At 41.3% G+C, this 15,993-nt stretch overlaps 1 protein-coding gene across 1 annotated transcript in view; it reads right to left on the bottom strand.

Moving 5' to 3' along the window:
- Window positions 1–4,234: 4,234 nt before the first annotated feature.
- Window positions 4,235–15,993, bottom strand: part of LOC126385946 (E3 ubiquitin-protein ligase RNF123) — a 181,353-nt gene continuing 169,594 nt past the window's right edge. The window contains exons 37-38 of the mRNA XM_050037990.1: window positions 10,214–10,299; window positions 4,235–7,505 (exon numbers count right to left, since the gene is read on the bottom strand). Coding sequence (XP_049893947.1) covers window positions 7,406–7,505; window positions 10,214–10,299 — 186 coding nt within the window. The 3' untranslated portion in view covers window positions 4,235–7,405. The remainder of the gene's footprint in view (window positions 7,506–10,213; window positions 10,300–15,993) is intronic.

The following is a 15,993-nucleotide window of genomic DNA, read 5'->3' as shown; positions in this document are numbered from 1 at the left end:
TTCTGACAACATACTATACTATGATGTTTTTACAAAATTTTGGACGACATGCTATACTATGACATTTTTTAATCGTTGTTGGCGACATGCTATACTATGACGTTTTTAAATTGTTGTTGACGACATACTATACTATGACGTTTCTTCATGATTTTGGACAACATACTATACTATGTTTGTTCCGTGATTTTTGACGCCATGCTATACTGTGACATTTTTACNCTATACTATGACATTTTTTTATGATTTTGGACGACATACTATACTATGACATTTTTTCATGATTTTTGATTAAATACTATACTATGACATTTTTTCATGATTTTTGATGAAATACTATACTATGACATTTTTTCATGATTTTGGACGACATACTATACTATGACATTTTTTCATGATTTTTGATGACATACTATACTATGACGTTTTTCTCCATTGTTGACGACATACTATACTGTTAATTTTTTTTATGATTTTGGACGACATACTATACTGTTAATTTTTTTCATGATTTTGGACGACATACTATACTATGACATTTTTTCATGATTTTTGATGAAATACTATACTGACATTTTTTCATGATTTTTGATGACGTTATACTATGACGTTTTTCTCCATTGTTGACAACATACTATACTGACATTTTTTCATGATTTTGGACGACATACTATACTATGACATTTTTTCATGATTTTTGATGACATACTATACTATGACGTTTTTCTCCATTGTTGACGACATACTATACTGTTGATTTTTTTTATGATTTTGGACGACATGCTATACTGACATTTTTTCATGATTTTGGACGACATACTATACTATGACATTTTTTCATGATTTTTGATGACATACTATACTATGACGTTTTTCTCCATTGTTGACGACATACTATACTGTTGATTTTTTTTATGATTTTGGACGACATACTATACTATGACATTTTTTCATGATTTTGGACGACATACTATACTATGACATTTTTTCATGATTTTTGATGACGTTATACTATGACGTTTTTCTCCATTGTTGACGACATAGTATACTATGATGTTTTTTTCATGATTTCTGATGACATGCAATACTGTTATTTTTTTTTATGATTTTGGACGACATACTATACTATGACGTTTTTCTCCATTGTTGACGACATAGTATACTATGATGTTTTTCTCCATTGTTGACGACATACTATACTATGACGTTTTTCTCCATTGTTGACGACATAGTATACTATGATGTTTTTTTCATGATTTCTGATGACATGCAATACTGTTATTTTTTTCATGATTTTGGACGACATACTATCCTATGACATTTTTTCATGATTTCTGATGACATACTATACTATGATGTTTTTTCATTATTTTCAATGATACTATGACATTTTTCTACAGTTTTGACAACATATTATACAATTACGTTTTTTAATGGTTTTCGACAACACACTATACTATGATTGTTTTGTAGTAAATGTTTGTTTTTTTGTTTTAGCCATAGTTTTTTTTTTACCACACAGTTATTTGTTGTGTGGTTCATATCTCTTTCTCTTCCTGTTTTCACACCCATTTCACTTCCCCCCTCAAGAAGAACAGTACACAGAGTAGTTCGTAATTTTGGGATAAATAATTTAATGCAGTTACATTTTCAACAGTATGTGCACTCTCACCCACAAAGGAGAAACAGAAAACAATAAGCCTGTCCATCCCCATCTTCTCTTTCCTCCTTCTTTCCCAAAAATAAGACAAATGGGTAAACAGGAAACAAATAAATGTTGGTGTAATATTGCTCAGTGCAGCCTCTAAATCCCTCCACCAGCACCACTGAAGCTCTCAGTAAACCACTGCAATACACACTCTGCTCACTCTAATGCATGCTTCAAATACAAGTACCGCTATCAGTTCATATAGTGAACACACACACACACACACACACACACACACAGATATCAGTGAAGACCCAGTATGTGAAACATAATGAGCACATGTCCATCAACATTCCCAGTCAGATCCAAACTTTGGGCTTACATCACTTTATGTTTTTTGTTTTTTTTTAATATTTGGTGAATCATTCATTTGTCAGAGTAACACCAGATAAACAGGAACAAAATCTCACTCAAAGTTCACTCTGCTAGGGTTCAGATTATTATCATGGTTTTGGATCACGGAAACTTACAAAACAAATGAAACAAACTGCAGTTAACATTTAAAAAACTCCAGAGATGAAACATTAAAAACCAACACAATCTGTTTTATGAAGAAGTAAAACAGTTGTATGTTTCAGCTGTTTGAAAAGTGACACTGACACTTTACCAGCTGCAACATCAAGGAACTTCAGTTTAGTTTATTATTTCAGTAATTCTTTTCAGTTTACTTTTCACTTTCAATATTTGAGTATTGCCTGATTTACAGAGAATCATTCTACTCACAATTAAAATAAAATAGGGGCGTTGGTGGCTTAGTGGATAGAGCAGGCGCCCCATGTACAGGGCTGTTGCCGCAGAGGCCAGGGCGAGACTCCACCCCCGATGCTTCAGTGTCCTATCAATTAAAGGCAAAAATGCCCCAAAAAATATATCTTTAAAAAAAAATAAAATAATAATAATTAATTAAAAACCTCCTGATTAAAAAGGAAACTGGATAATAACTGGTTTAAACATTTTAAAATGGAAAAAAACACTAATTTCTCATCATTTTCTTTTATATGATTTCATTTTCCTTTTTTAATTTCAGAGGTGGTCTCAGTCTGGTTCCAAAGGAACTCTGGTGCGGTTGGTTTGTGGTGAGAAGGTGTTCCGACCTGGATGTGAAGCAACTGCAGTCACATGACACATTGTTTGGGTTAAACATGAGCATGTTACAGTCCTGGAGGATTATTAATGTGCACCTCCTCCTGTACTGCCTTAATATGCACATTCAGCACATCCAATGCATCAAAACATTGTTTTCTAGTTGGAGCCGCGCCTCGTTTTCAAACTGTATGGTTTGACTAAAATGAACAATGACAGCAATATAGTCCACGATGAGCAGCGCTAAAATCAACCTGCGTAGTTGTCCCTCCATTGTGACATTAGAAAGTGTCACATTTATCTTGCAAGTGTACTCTTCTTCAACGTTTGCTTTACTTCCTGGATTTTTCCCACATGGAAATTCTGACCAATCAAGAGCAGCTTTCTCACACAAGGCATTTGATCTGGTCCTCTTGTAAATGCTGCCGTGAGAACACGAACCAACTCTAGGCAACTATACAACTTTGGAACAACATGAGTCCCTGATTCAGACCAGAGGAGACCACTCTAGGGCTGACAGCAGCCTGAAATATCACAATGTCAGTTTGTCACTTTAATATCCAGTTTCCTCTCTAACATCCGAGTGATGCTTCAAACTGCTTTTAAAGAAAGATAAAAACCACAATCAGAAGGCTTTAAACATGCACAACACATACAGGAGGATCAATGGATCCAGCTGTTTGTTTGTTGTTTGTATTACAAACTGACACTTTAGTTACTGAGAGGACAGTCGGGGAGGTTAAATCTGATGTGGGCTTATTGTAATGAAGCTTATAAAGGTCACCATTCCTAAAGATCACAATCAGTTCAGTGACAGAAGCTAACGGCTGAGTTTCTGGGGGTTTCCTTTAGAGTGAACTGTCTCTTTAGGTTTAGAAATGTACTGCAAGTCTCTGTGAATACTTTGAGGACATGATGGACAGCAGGGTGTTTGGGAGTACAGTTACATCACAGCAGTTTCAGTATGTTAATATTAAAAACCTCCAGCCAGTGGCCGTCAAAGACAAACTGACGTTTTCACTCCTAAATCAGGTTTGTCTTCATCTACACGACAGATTATAAGTGTTATTCAAAGTGTGACTGTGTGTGACTGCACAGAGTGTGTACATGAAGGTATCTTAAAACTGACTCTGTTAAATCTGTAAAGTCTGTTCTAAGTCAGATGGCTGTAAACCTGCTCCCTGCACCGCTGATGGTACCAACACTGTGTGTCTGATACTGTTACAGTACTCTGATGTGAGTGAGTCTGCCTGTAGGTCGGGTCACAGCTGGATTATGAGACCACGGGCCCCTGGGCACAGACATGTAAACGGCCCCCCAACCCGCCTCCATAGGAACGAACTCTGTCATCTCCCTCAGACTCCTTCTGGTCATTCAGTGTCCATTTTGTTTCTCTTCCCAGCTGTTTCCTCCGTTTCTCTCCGTGGTCGCTCATCGTGGTTGTTTTGTTTCTCTTTGAGCTCGTTATGTTTCTTTTTGTTTCTCTTTGTGGTCGTGCCACTGTTTAGTGTCTCATTTTGGTCATTGTGTTCGTCTTCATGGCCATGGTTGTTCAGCATCTCTTCACAGTCGTTTTGTTTCTCCTCACAGTAGTTTGGTGTCTCTTGAGGGTTCTTTACAGTCTCTACATGTTCGCTCATCATGGTTGTTTTGTGTCTCTTTAAAGCCATTGGCTCTCTGACCTCGGGCCCTAGTGTCTGCACCTTGTCAGCCCCGTCATGAATCCACCCAGTGTGAAGGTGAGGTATGTGTTTTCCTTTGTTCCCTGTCTGTGTGATGATGTATGGTACACACCTGCCATCCTGTTCCCCTGTAAGAGCCTGTGTAAGTGTGTGTGTGTGTGTGTGTGTGTGTGTGTGTGTGTGTGTGTGTGGTGTACCTGCACTGACAGGTAGAGGTGAATTGTTGTGTTAATATGACAGCTAGCTCTCACACTGAAGGGCGCTGCTGTCCTTTGCCGAGGACTCTTCTGTTTTATGTGTGTGTGTGTTTGTGTGTGTGTGTGTCCTAGTATCTGTCTACATCATGACTTTTTTTTGTTTTGTTTGTTTTTGTTGTTGTTTTTAAGAGAACACAGACGTGTGGTGCTCTCTGGTCGCTGCAGTATGACCTCAGACTCAGCCTGGGATCTTAAACTGTAAAAAGTCCTCAGTTTTAAACCTGACGTGACAAAGTGAGGTCGTAGTTCAAGCTGCAGCTTCTCTCTGAACGTTCATGAAGCTGGACACAAACTTTACGTCTTAATTCATCCTAAATGTTCTCACTCTTCAACATATGACTCCGTCCCTGAATGTAAACACGAGATCCCTGATTGGTCGAGACCGTAGACATTTCTAATAAAGTCGACCGGGTCCTCAAATACTGACAAAGAGAGAAAAGCAGCGTTACTCTGAGATTCTGTTTTAATGTCAACGACCCGTCTGTCACGACTTCTACGGGCTCGTTTATGCTTACCGTTAGATACAGAGACAGACGGCGCCTTCTGCGTTCATTTCATCCATATTTGTGCACGTTTTCTGAAAGATTACAGATACGGACGAACCAGAACAGAGCCGCCAGAGATGGTGGAGGCGGAGTAGCGTAATTTAAGCGAGATACGACCAAAGGAGACATCAAAGACATTTAAATAATGATGGAACAAATATGTAAAACAGTGAAACTATTCTCTGTCCACGTCAGGACGTATTTAATGACCTCACAAACCATCGGCGTCTACAACGCTGCATACATTTAAAGGTACAACATCACAACCTCCTCCACTGTCGCCTCGTTTGACTCCGCCCTCTTGTTTCATCTATTGTCTGTATCTATGTCAGCATAACAGACACATCAAAGTACGATGCTTTAACTCAACATGAAACAAAAACCAATCAAAGCAAAAATTCAGCCAAACTCTGAGTTCAATCAGCTGTTCGGCGTGTCGGCCCGCCATTAAACCTGCAACTGAGCAACAAACTGTTTCCCATTTTCCCTCTCCCAGTGCATGCTGGGATTTTAGGCTCCATCCTGCCATGACTCTTATTTGCTTTATATACGTACCTTAAATCTCTCTGACATGTTGGACTTTATGAATCTGTACCAACCTGAAATAATCTGAAACAGTGATTTAAAATAAAACAAGGTGTAGAAATGATTCCTCTGTGAAGGTTTCAGCTTCAGTGTGGACACGCAGTGTGAAGAGTTCAACCTAAAAACGGGGCAGGATATTCCTTAAAAAAAAAAAAAAAAAAAGATTTAAGAAGCCTGAGAAAAACTATGTTTTTAACCCGTCAATGATCTTGCGGGGCAACACGTCCTCGTACCTGAGGGGCATAATTGGTGGTTTGACTTCCAAAAAACATCTGACTGTTGGAGAGTATGGACACCAGACGCTTGTACTTATAGAACTGGAGTTACATTCAGTAACTACGATTTAACGTCACATTTTGTTTAGATTTAGGAAAAGTTTGGGTTCAACAGGCTGTTCTCATGTTCTGTTCCTACGTCTACCTACACAAAGTAATTCACCAAAATTCATATGTATCCTACGTAATGATAAACCAGCAATCCGTGCAAAACCGTGCATCTTTGGAGGCTGTGATCACGTGACCAACGTGCGATGGGAGAACAGAAAGAAGCGTTCCTGAGTGGCCGAGTCAGGAGGAAGGTCTAGGTGGTGAATGGGTCATAAAACACAGGACTTTCCCCACGAGGCGGTGTTCAGAATTGTGCCAACTTTAAGGCATTTTAAGGTATGACGTCACCGTGTTTCTTTTCCTAAAGCTAACCACAGTAACTTTACATTAAAGGGATAGTTACGTTTTGTTAAATGGAGCTGTACGAGGTACTTGTCCATAGATAGAGTATTACATACAGCAGATGTCAGTCAGCACGTCTCCAGTCCACAGCAGCAGTCTGGAGACGCTGAAGCAGAGGGGGCGTGGCTTTAATAAAGACAACATAGACGACCTTTTTGGGGGAGCACGATCTGATTGGTCCTAACTCAGGCTGGACCGCTGCTTTAGAAATATTTTCAGATGTCTTTAGGTTGACCAGGTGTGTGTATAAGTGTGTGTATCTGTGACCAACACGTCAGCCTGAATATAAGTCTAACTGCGTCTGTGTCACACATCAAAACCTTCCCATGTGAAAAGAATTCACCCGACGTCTGTCCACACACACACACGTTTACTGTACTGTACACACAACATATTCACTCACACACACTTCTACCATCTACTCTAACTGGTACCTGTTTCCTCCATAAAATCAAGCTCCAGAGTTTCAAACCAGAAACAGAGTTCGACAAACGTTTGCTCAAAAATCTCAGATCAGTTCGTCTGTAAAGAGAAAGACACTCACACACACGCACACGCACACGCACACGCACACGCACACGCACACGCACACGCACACACACACACACACACACACACACACACACCTACAGTACAGATCTCTGTGAGAATCTTTGGGTTCACTGATATGTGGACTGATGTTTGAGCAGCGTCAGATGAGTGTTTGACACCTCAGCTATGATCTGAACAGCTAACCTGTGTGTGTGTGTGTGTGTGTGTGTGTGTGTGCGTGCGTGTGTGTGTGTGTGTGTGAGGTGTGTATCTGTGTGTGTGTTTGTTAGGACGAGGCCGGCTTGCTGTAGTCTTCGACCCCAGTGATGGTGGCTTTGCAGAAGAAACAGTCCTTGTTGTTCATCAGATGCTGGTTGATACAGGCTCTGCACACAAACCACAGACAGGTGACAAACGAGAATCATTTTAATGACCATGTCAAATGACACGTGGAGGTCAGAACAGAGTGTGTGTATAAAGTGTCTAAAACTTGTGGGGACTCACTGGGGCTGGGCGATAAAGCTTAAAAATAATATCGCAATATTTTTAGGCAGTATCACGATACACGATATATGTCGCACATTGTGATACCTCGTCTAAACTACTGCAGACTGCTCAGAAAGAAATAAAGTACTGTTCTAATAAAATTCTAATATGATAAAGTAATACTCAAATTAAGTTTTGTTATAGTTAAATAAACTGGTGCTTTTATTTTGAAGCACCGGCTTGTCTCGGACAGGAAGTGTTGATGTTTTGCTGTGAACCAGAAGCTTCCGGTCGACAGTTAGCTGTTAGCAGTTAGCCGAGAGTTAAAGTGTTTTCGCTGCGTCGTTAAACGTGAGGATTTATTCCCTCTGACGGAGACACGCACACTTACAGCTCCACAGCTTATATATTAATGACATTTACATGTCTCAGTGATTGATTTCATTGATGGACACTGAACATTTTGACTTGTGGATGAGTATAAGCTAACAAGACAAATACCATGAAAATGTTTTAATGAGAGGACGTGAAACAAGTCTGATAATGCTACTAGTGTATTAGCTCATTTTGCTGTTGCTCTTGGAGCCCTGAGCCGTTAAAGTTAACCCTCGTTAAAGTTGCTTAATATTAAGATTAATTTGGCCTTAAATGATAAATGTAATTTGACTCATGAATAGAAGAGAAGTAGTGAAACAACAACAAATGCTTCTAATAACATGGTATGCATGAGCTAAACATGATGTAAATTATAATAACTAAATAATTAATTAACTTTAAATAATGATCTTTTTGGGGGGGCGGGGTTTCTGCACTGGTTTTAGATTTGGTTTACGCACAAACATCAAACCTGAACTGTTCAGTACATGTCTGTCAGGGGCGTCGCCCTCATTTTGTCCTATCAGACAACAACGGGCTGTGTAAGGTCACATGAAGAGGAGGGAGCGTGACTGAAGGAAACACATGAGGAGAAACTTCAGAGTAAAACAAGCTTTTTAAAGTTTAGTTAAAAGTTGGTGAACTGCTCCTTTAAGTCCAGAGCGGGGGACAAACAGACAAATAAAAGCGAGCCAGAGTTTGGCCTTGGAGGTGAATTGACTGCGAGCTGCTCAGTATGGTTTACTCCTCGTGACAGCGCTCTCAATCAGCACCACAGTAATCCATACGACTGCTGAGCTGGCGTGCCAGCTGAGCTAAATCAAGCGCACCTCCAGGATAACATGAAATATGCATTGAGGTATGAATTGAACCGAGGTCTGCTGCCCACTGCGCTGCACAGGGTTTCAGCCCCATCAGCAGTTACCAAACAGCTGACTCACACACACACACACACACACACACACACACACCTATATGCAGGTGTGTGTATATAAAGTATTTATACATCAAATATATAGTACAGTGTGTGTGTACATTTATTCTGAGATGATAAATGTATGTGTGTGTGTGTGTGTGTGTGTGTGTGTGTGAGTGAGTCAGCTGATGGATCGATGAAGCAGCTTCAGGCTGAGACGACTTCACTGAAACATTTTGGAGGAAATCAAACTTTATTTTATGAAACTTGTTTAACTCTGTGAGGTTCAAATGTGTCTCAGTGTCTTTTTTTAAATGTATTTCAGGACCATAAACTTTAAACATGCAGGTGAGGCGTGCGTCACTGATAATCATTAATCATCACTAAGGACTGAGTGTATTAATATGAGTCATCAGTGTGAGGATGAGGAGGGACCCTCTGCAGCAGCCTGAAGGTGCAGCAGTGAGTGTTTCTCTCTGTGTATCAGTCTGGACTCACTGTCAGTGGGCGGGGCTACTCGACTGACAGACAAACTCTTTGAGCCAGTCAGCGAAACAAAACACCGAGAGCATCTTCATCACCAGCAGAGCCAGTTTATTAATCAAGCTTTTGCCAAATCCAGTCTGACGACCAGTAAAAACGTCTTTTCTTCTGAGGAACTCTGTCAGGTCAGACTGTTGTTGTTTACTTGTTGTTGTTGACTCTGTTTCTGCTAACGTCAGAGTTAGCGCTTGTTGCTTCAGGAGCCGCCGTCACTGCTCTGCAAGCTGTGTTTACGTCATCCAACTACAACACAGTCCCTGATTGGCTGCTTACGTCATCAACTACGGTGCTGATCCCTGATTGGCCTGATTAGGATTTTAATAAATCGTTTGGGTGAAACAGGATGTTGAGCCCCCCCCCCCCCCCCCCCCGTATGATGTCATTAAATGTTTTTATGTGGAGCTGTGTGAAGAGGCAGAAAACACTGATCCACTGTGAGACCACAGGAGCTTAAAATATATCATGATACAAATGTTTGGTCACACGGTGCAGCGCCACCGCTGATGATGATGATGAAAGTGACCACATGAAAGACGTGAACACTTTGATCATATGTGAACGTCGTATTTCAGCATGGAGCAGATCAAAGTCGTGATCTCTGCAGCGGGAACGAGGAGCTGAAACTTTCTCCTCCAGATTGTGTTTGTGGGTGAAGAGGCAGGAGATGAAATACGTGTGTGGGGTGTTGCACATGAAAGAACCTGTGTGTGTGTGTGTGTGTGTGTGTGTGTGTGTGTGTGGTTTATTTGTGTTGGCGGGTGTTCGTGGACTCACTTGCAGGACTTGTGGGAGCAGGGCTTGAAGATGGCGGAGATGGAGTGAGCGTAGCAGATGGGGCAGAGGTCTTCTTCACTGGTCGGCTGAGAGAGAGAAAGAAAACAGGTTATTTTGAACCATTTGTAAAGACGTGTGTGTGTCGCCTCCATCTCTCTGTTAAATGACCACATCAACATGTAGTGAAATCCTCCTCCTCCTCCTCCTCCTCCTCCTCCAACCTGCGTTTTACAGTCTGGATGTTTCTTTTCATTTCTGAACACGTAACAATAGAAACATCATTAAACAGAGTTCTGAGAGAAAAATCATTTCAGCAAAAAAAAGTGAGGAGAAGTGAAGATAGAAATATTGATTGAGGTGAATAAATCCACAGTTTTCGCCTGGAGAGGACAGCAGAGTTGTAACGTGCTGTTTGGACCCTTTAAAGACAGAAACAAAGGACTGTGACTCTCAAGAACTTTCTGTGACAACTCAGCAGAACTCGAACCGTCTCAGTATCGACCTGCTGCCACTTTAAACAAACAGAAATGAAACAGAAATCTTTTCTCTTCCTCCAGAAACACAGCAGAGCCACACCACACCTGACCCTCCTATCAGCAGCTATACACCCAATGCATCATGGGACGACTGAGGTGTTGAGGGGGACACGTTTCTGGAGGACTTGATCATCATCAGGGCTGCTCCCTGACCGAACGTTAGGTCATTAGTCAGCAAGATTTCACTGGTCACTCAGTCACAGACAAAAACAAACAAAACAAAAAAACAAACTCTAATTATCATCATCATCATCATCATTCCACTCTCACTTCCGTCCTCTGCACTTTTCATCTGTTCACTCTTTTATGTTTTCACTTCACAACCTTCCTCACTTCAGACATGATCTCCCACGAGCCTCACGTGCAGCACGCTGAGTTTTGACTCCATTTTCATAGTTGTTTTTTATTGATCTTATTTTGTGATCATTATGTTGCTCAGGCAACGACGGCCACACCATTTTGTTGTAATTGTGCATTGACAAATGTCTGTCAGGAATCTAGGACTTTCTGCTCCTACTCCTCCTCCTCCTCCTCCTCCTCCTCCTGCTCATTACTGTGACACCTTCCTCACACTGTGCTGTCACATTTTACCTGCTCACTGCTTCCTACTGTTACTTCCTGTTTACAGCTCTGTGTATTTTCCTACCTGCTCACATCACATTAAAATATATTATTCTATATTTCAGTTTATTCATGTCATCACGACTGGTCCACCACAGTATCATATTATTTTCAGTTTTTTATTTTACCCCCATATCCTAACTCGTGCACTGTGTCATGTTTTACGTCCTGGATCTTCACTACATGTGTGTTTTATACTGCAGCAGCTGTCACTGTGGTGCACACCACACATAAAGACTCTCAGCTTATTTTTTCTTACTTGTACAATGAATAAAAAGAATAACTCACACACACACACACACACACACACACACACACACACACACACAGTACTGATGCTTTGATACTTTATCGATACCACACGTTTAAAACAACACAATCTCTGTTATTACACATTCGACAGTATCAAAAGTACCGAGATGATAAATCCAAACAGGTGTATGATCAGATTTTTAACTCACGGCTGCACAGACGAAACAACGGAGCAAAAAATTGTGATTTGTGATATTGGGCTTTATAAATAAAATTGAAATTGAAATTGAAAATCACCTGATCTTCAACCTGTTGGCCGACAGGTGAAGGTAACCATCTTCCAGCACTACCTGATATCAGTAGCCCCGCCCCCCAGCAGAACAATACACGATATGACACCATCAGTGACGGACTGGCCATCTGGCATTTGGGCAAATGCCAGAACGGCTGCATGGTCCTGCGGCCGCCAGGCAAAAAAATAAATAAATAAATAAAAATTTAAAAATAAATAAATAAGTCTTCTCTTGGTGGCCCAAAACATTTTTATAGGCCACAATATACATATAAGTAGTAGCCTAAATATAATTTTAAATAAATATGAGTGAGATGGGGCTACCGGTAATATAAAGTGTTTTTGGTCATCAAGCATTTTCTCGCGATCATTGACTGATGACATTTGACATTTGACAAGCGACAAATGAATGATGGGTAATGCACTCAACGTCAACGACAACATCACAACAAGAAAAGAAAATGGATCGAGGCATGAAAAGATGGGTGGAGAAGGGTGGAGCAGAGAAAAAGAGAGAAAAAAAGGAAAGCTATGCTCGCGGAGAGTGAAAAGTATGCGAAAATATCAGATTTATTTACAAAAAAGTGTTTACCCGGGGGCTACAGACCGAGCACCTCTGCAGCAAGTGCAGCTAGCAGTACGGCCTCTGCCTCAGAGAAGAGCAAACTCCTTCACAGCCTGCTAACTACTTAAAGGTAAGACATGATAATAATAATAACAATGATAACAACAATAATAATAATAATAATGATAATAATAATGATAATAATGATAATAATAATGATAATGATAATAATAATGATAATACTAATAATGATAATAATAATGATAATGATAATAATAATGATAATACTAATAATGATAATAATAATAATAATAATAATGATAATGATAATAATGATACTAATAATAATGATAATGATAATAATAATAATAATGATAATAATAATGATAATAATAATAATGATGATAATAATAATGATAATAATAATAATGATGATAATAATAATGATAATANTTTTCGTGTTTTGGTAGACATAGAGCTAGTATTATTAACTGAGGTTATTAGTCTGGCCTTTGAACGTGCCTGAATTTATGGGGGTTCTGCTGCTGCCTTATTATCTTGTGTGCTGTGCATTGTTGTCTACTGTACCAGTGCGATTGTAGTGAGTTATGTTAGTATGTGTAAAATCATCCATCATAGTACCCAGTAATATGTGGGAGGGGGGATATGAGACACCACACCTGTTCTTCCACAAATAAGGAACTGATGATCTAAAATGATGTAAAAATGCATATTTTTTTGTAAAATAATACGAACATTTTTCACCCCTGGCTGGCCGATGCGCCGCCATGGGGCCTCTGTGTCAAAAATGCCAGGGCCTCTTTTTGGTCCCAGTCCGTCACTGGACACCATAAAAATGTCGACTGAACGTGACAAAGCTGAAAGCGTCGGCCTGGACTCAACATTAGTAGTTGGCCTGATGGTACATTGTAACGCGTCGTAGAGACATAGAGACCTCAGCTCAGATTATTACTGCAGCTGTCTGAGGGGTTTAACCCCGTCTGCTCCGACTGTCAGCTCCAATAACTTGGTGCTAAATTTAGGCTCTTCAGTTTATCTTGTGCTTTTTGTGGTCGGTGTTGGATGGTGGTGTCGTGTGGCTGCGAGACACTCAAGTCTCCTCCTGCCGACCCTGCTACAGTAACTAGCGGCTAGCTAGCCAGGTTTTCAAGTGCAAACACAAGATGGACACCAGCTGAACTTATGTCTTGCTAGGCAGTGTACAGCCGTTGGAATATAACCTGGACCTCCATCAGGCTCCAACAGGATATCAGGAACTGTGACATCCTGTGATTCACTGATACTTAATCCTGGACAGCTCTGTTTCTATCAGCGGATCTGAAGAAGCAAAGGATTCTGGGGGAGAAGGAGAGGAGGCATGGCTTTAATAAGGTCTGGTGTGACAGCGCAGAGGAGGCGTGGCTTTAATAAGGACCGGTGTGACAGCGCAGAGGGGGCGTGGCTTTAATAAGGACCGGTGTGACAGCGCAGAGGAGGCGTGGCTTTAATAAGGACCGGTGTGACAGTGCAGAGGGGGTGTGGCTTTAATAAGGACCGGTGTGACAGTGCAGAGGAGGCGTGGCTTTAATAAGGACCGGTGTGACAGTGCAGAGGGGGTGTGGCTTTAATAAGGACTGGTGTGACGGTGTGAATGTGAGCTGCTGTCCTGTTCCTGCTGTGGATCACTGCTTTCCACTGTTCAGAGGCGGCTGCAGAGCAGCGCTGCCCGTGTTCAGGAGGAGTGACCACGCAGCCATCTTGTTGAGGTCGGAAAAATAGAGGTGTTTGATTCCATGTGATGAATAAATGATTGATTGATTGATTGACTGATTGATTGATTGATTGAGAAGAATCCTCAACAAATTCAAACTGTCTCTTTCCACAGCTGTTTACTGTTGTGAATCTTACATGAATTTGACTCAGGTGTTTGTTCAAACTTGAGACCAGTGTGTGTTTAATTAGTGACAGATTAAGGTGAGGAGGTTCAGGTCTGGAGGTTCAGGTCTGATGGTTCAGGTCTGGAGGTTCAGGTTGGGTTTTTTTTGTCTCTGTTTTTCTGCCCTCACAGTCCAACTCTTCTTTTTTCCCTCTACCATCCCACACTCTACTTCCTGTCTGAGACTCTCGCCGTCCTCCTGTCGTATCCACACAGCATGCTGTCTACCCACCAACACCTGTATCTGCCCCCTCATTTCCTCCTTTAGTCCTCCTCCATATAAAGCACCACCTCTCTTTTCTCCTTGTCACCACCCACAGAACACTGGCTGTCAAAGTGCTGCAGAGCAGGAACATTACACCAGAGAGGAAAGGCTCTTATTAGATTTCAATGACAGGTGAAACCTTTGTACTTTGACTGAGAGCTGCTGGAAGATGTTTCAGACAAAATTACAGTAGTAATTAAAAACTATCATCTTCATCTTAAAGATATTTTCCTTTGTTTTTCTTTTCTTGACGATGTTGTGTCCAGAAAATAAGACATTTAAATGTCTTCATGCAGCTCAGGTGTCTCACTGTGAACAGACGTCTCTACTGAAACACCTGGAGACGTTTTCATTGTCTTCCTGTCGTGTCTCCAGCTCCACCCTCTCTGTTCAACCTTATTCACTTCCATTTATTCATCAATTCTCATTTCTTTCCTCCGTTGATCCTCCCCATCATTCTGCTCTCACTCTGTTCACATCTAATGTCCCTCCATCATGGCGCTGATTGTTCCTTTAAGGCTCTCAAACAGTCGGACCTTTGACACCTGCAGTCGATCTTCTATCTCTCCAGCTCTGAGCAGACCTCCTGACTGTGTGAGCAGGTAATCATTCAGCGTCCGCAGCAGTTTGACCAGAGACTATTGATGAAGAAATTATCTTCGATCAGAGTCCATCCGACCTTTGTTTGACTGAATCGACGCCAATCTAGAAACCAAACTGTGATGTTCACTCCTTCACTCTCCTCTTTTCTCCTGAGACGTCAGCATCGACACCTCTGACAGCTGCAGCTGACGAGGAAACAGGAGGAAGCTCCTTTGTTCTAAAGCTTCATTACGCAGCTTTAAAATGTGAAACATTCGACAGTGAGTCGACAGCAGCTGCTAACGTTACGATACATCACAGTGGATCAGCTGAGTCTGAACTCAGACGTCCACATTTGTTCGCATGTAAAATGACTTTGTGTCCGACATGTTCTCCCCGTGTCAGCGTGGGTTTCCTCCAGGTGCTCCGACATGTTCTCCCTGTGTCAGCGTGGGTTTCCTCCAGATGCTCTGACATGTTCTCCCTGTGCCAGCGTGGGTTTCCTCCAGGTGCCCCGACATGTTCTCCCTGTGTCAGCGTGGGTTTCCTCCAGATGCTCTGACATGTTCTCCCTGTGCCAGCGTGGGTTTCCTCCAGGTGCTCCGACATGTTCTCCCTGTGTCAGCGTGGGTTTCCTCCAGGTGCTCTGACATGTTCTCCCTGTGTCAGCGTGGGTTTCCTCCAGGTGCTCCAACATGTTCTCCCTGTGTCAAGACATGCAGGTTAATTGG

Source organism: Epinephelus moara, chromosome 24, assembly GCF_006386435.1.
Source record: "Epinephelus moara isolate mb chromosome 24, YSFRI_EMoa_1.0, whole genome shotgun sequence".
NCBI lineage: Eukaryota > Metazoa > Chordata > Actinopteri > Perciformes > Serranidae > Epinephelus > Epinephelus moara.
The sequence above is the reverse complement of the archived record's forward strand: the minus strand, read 5'-3'. Positions and strand labels throughout refer to the sequence as shown.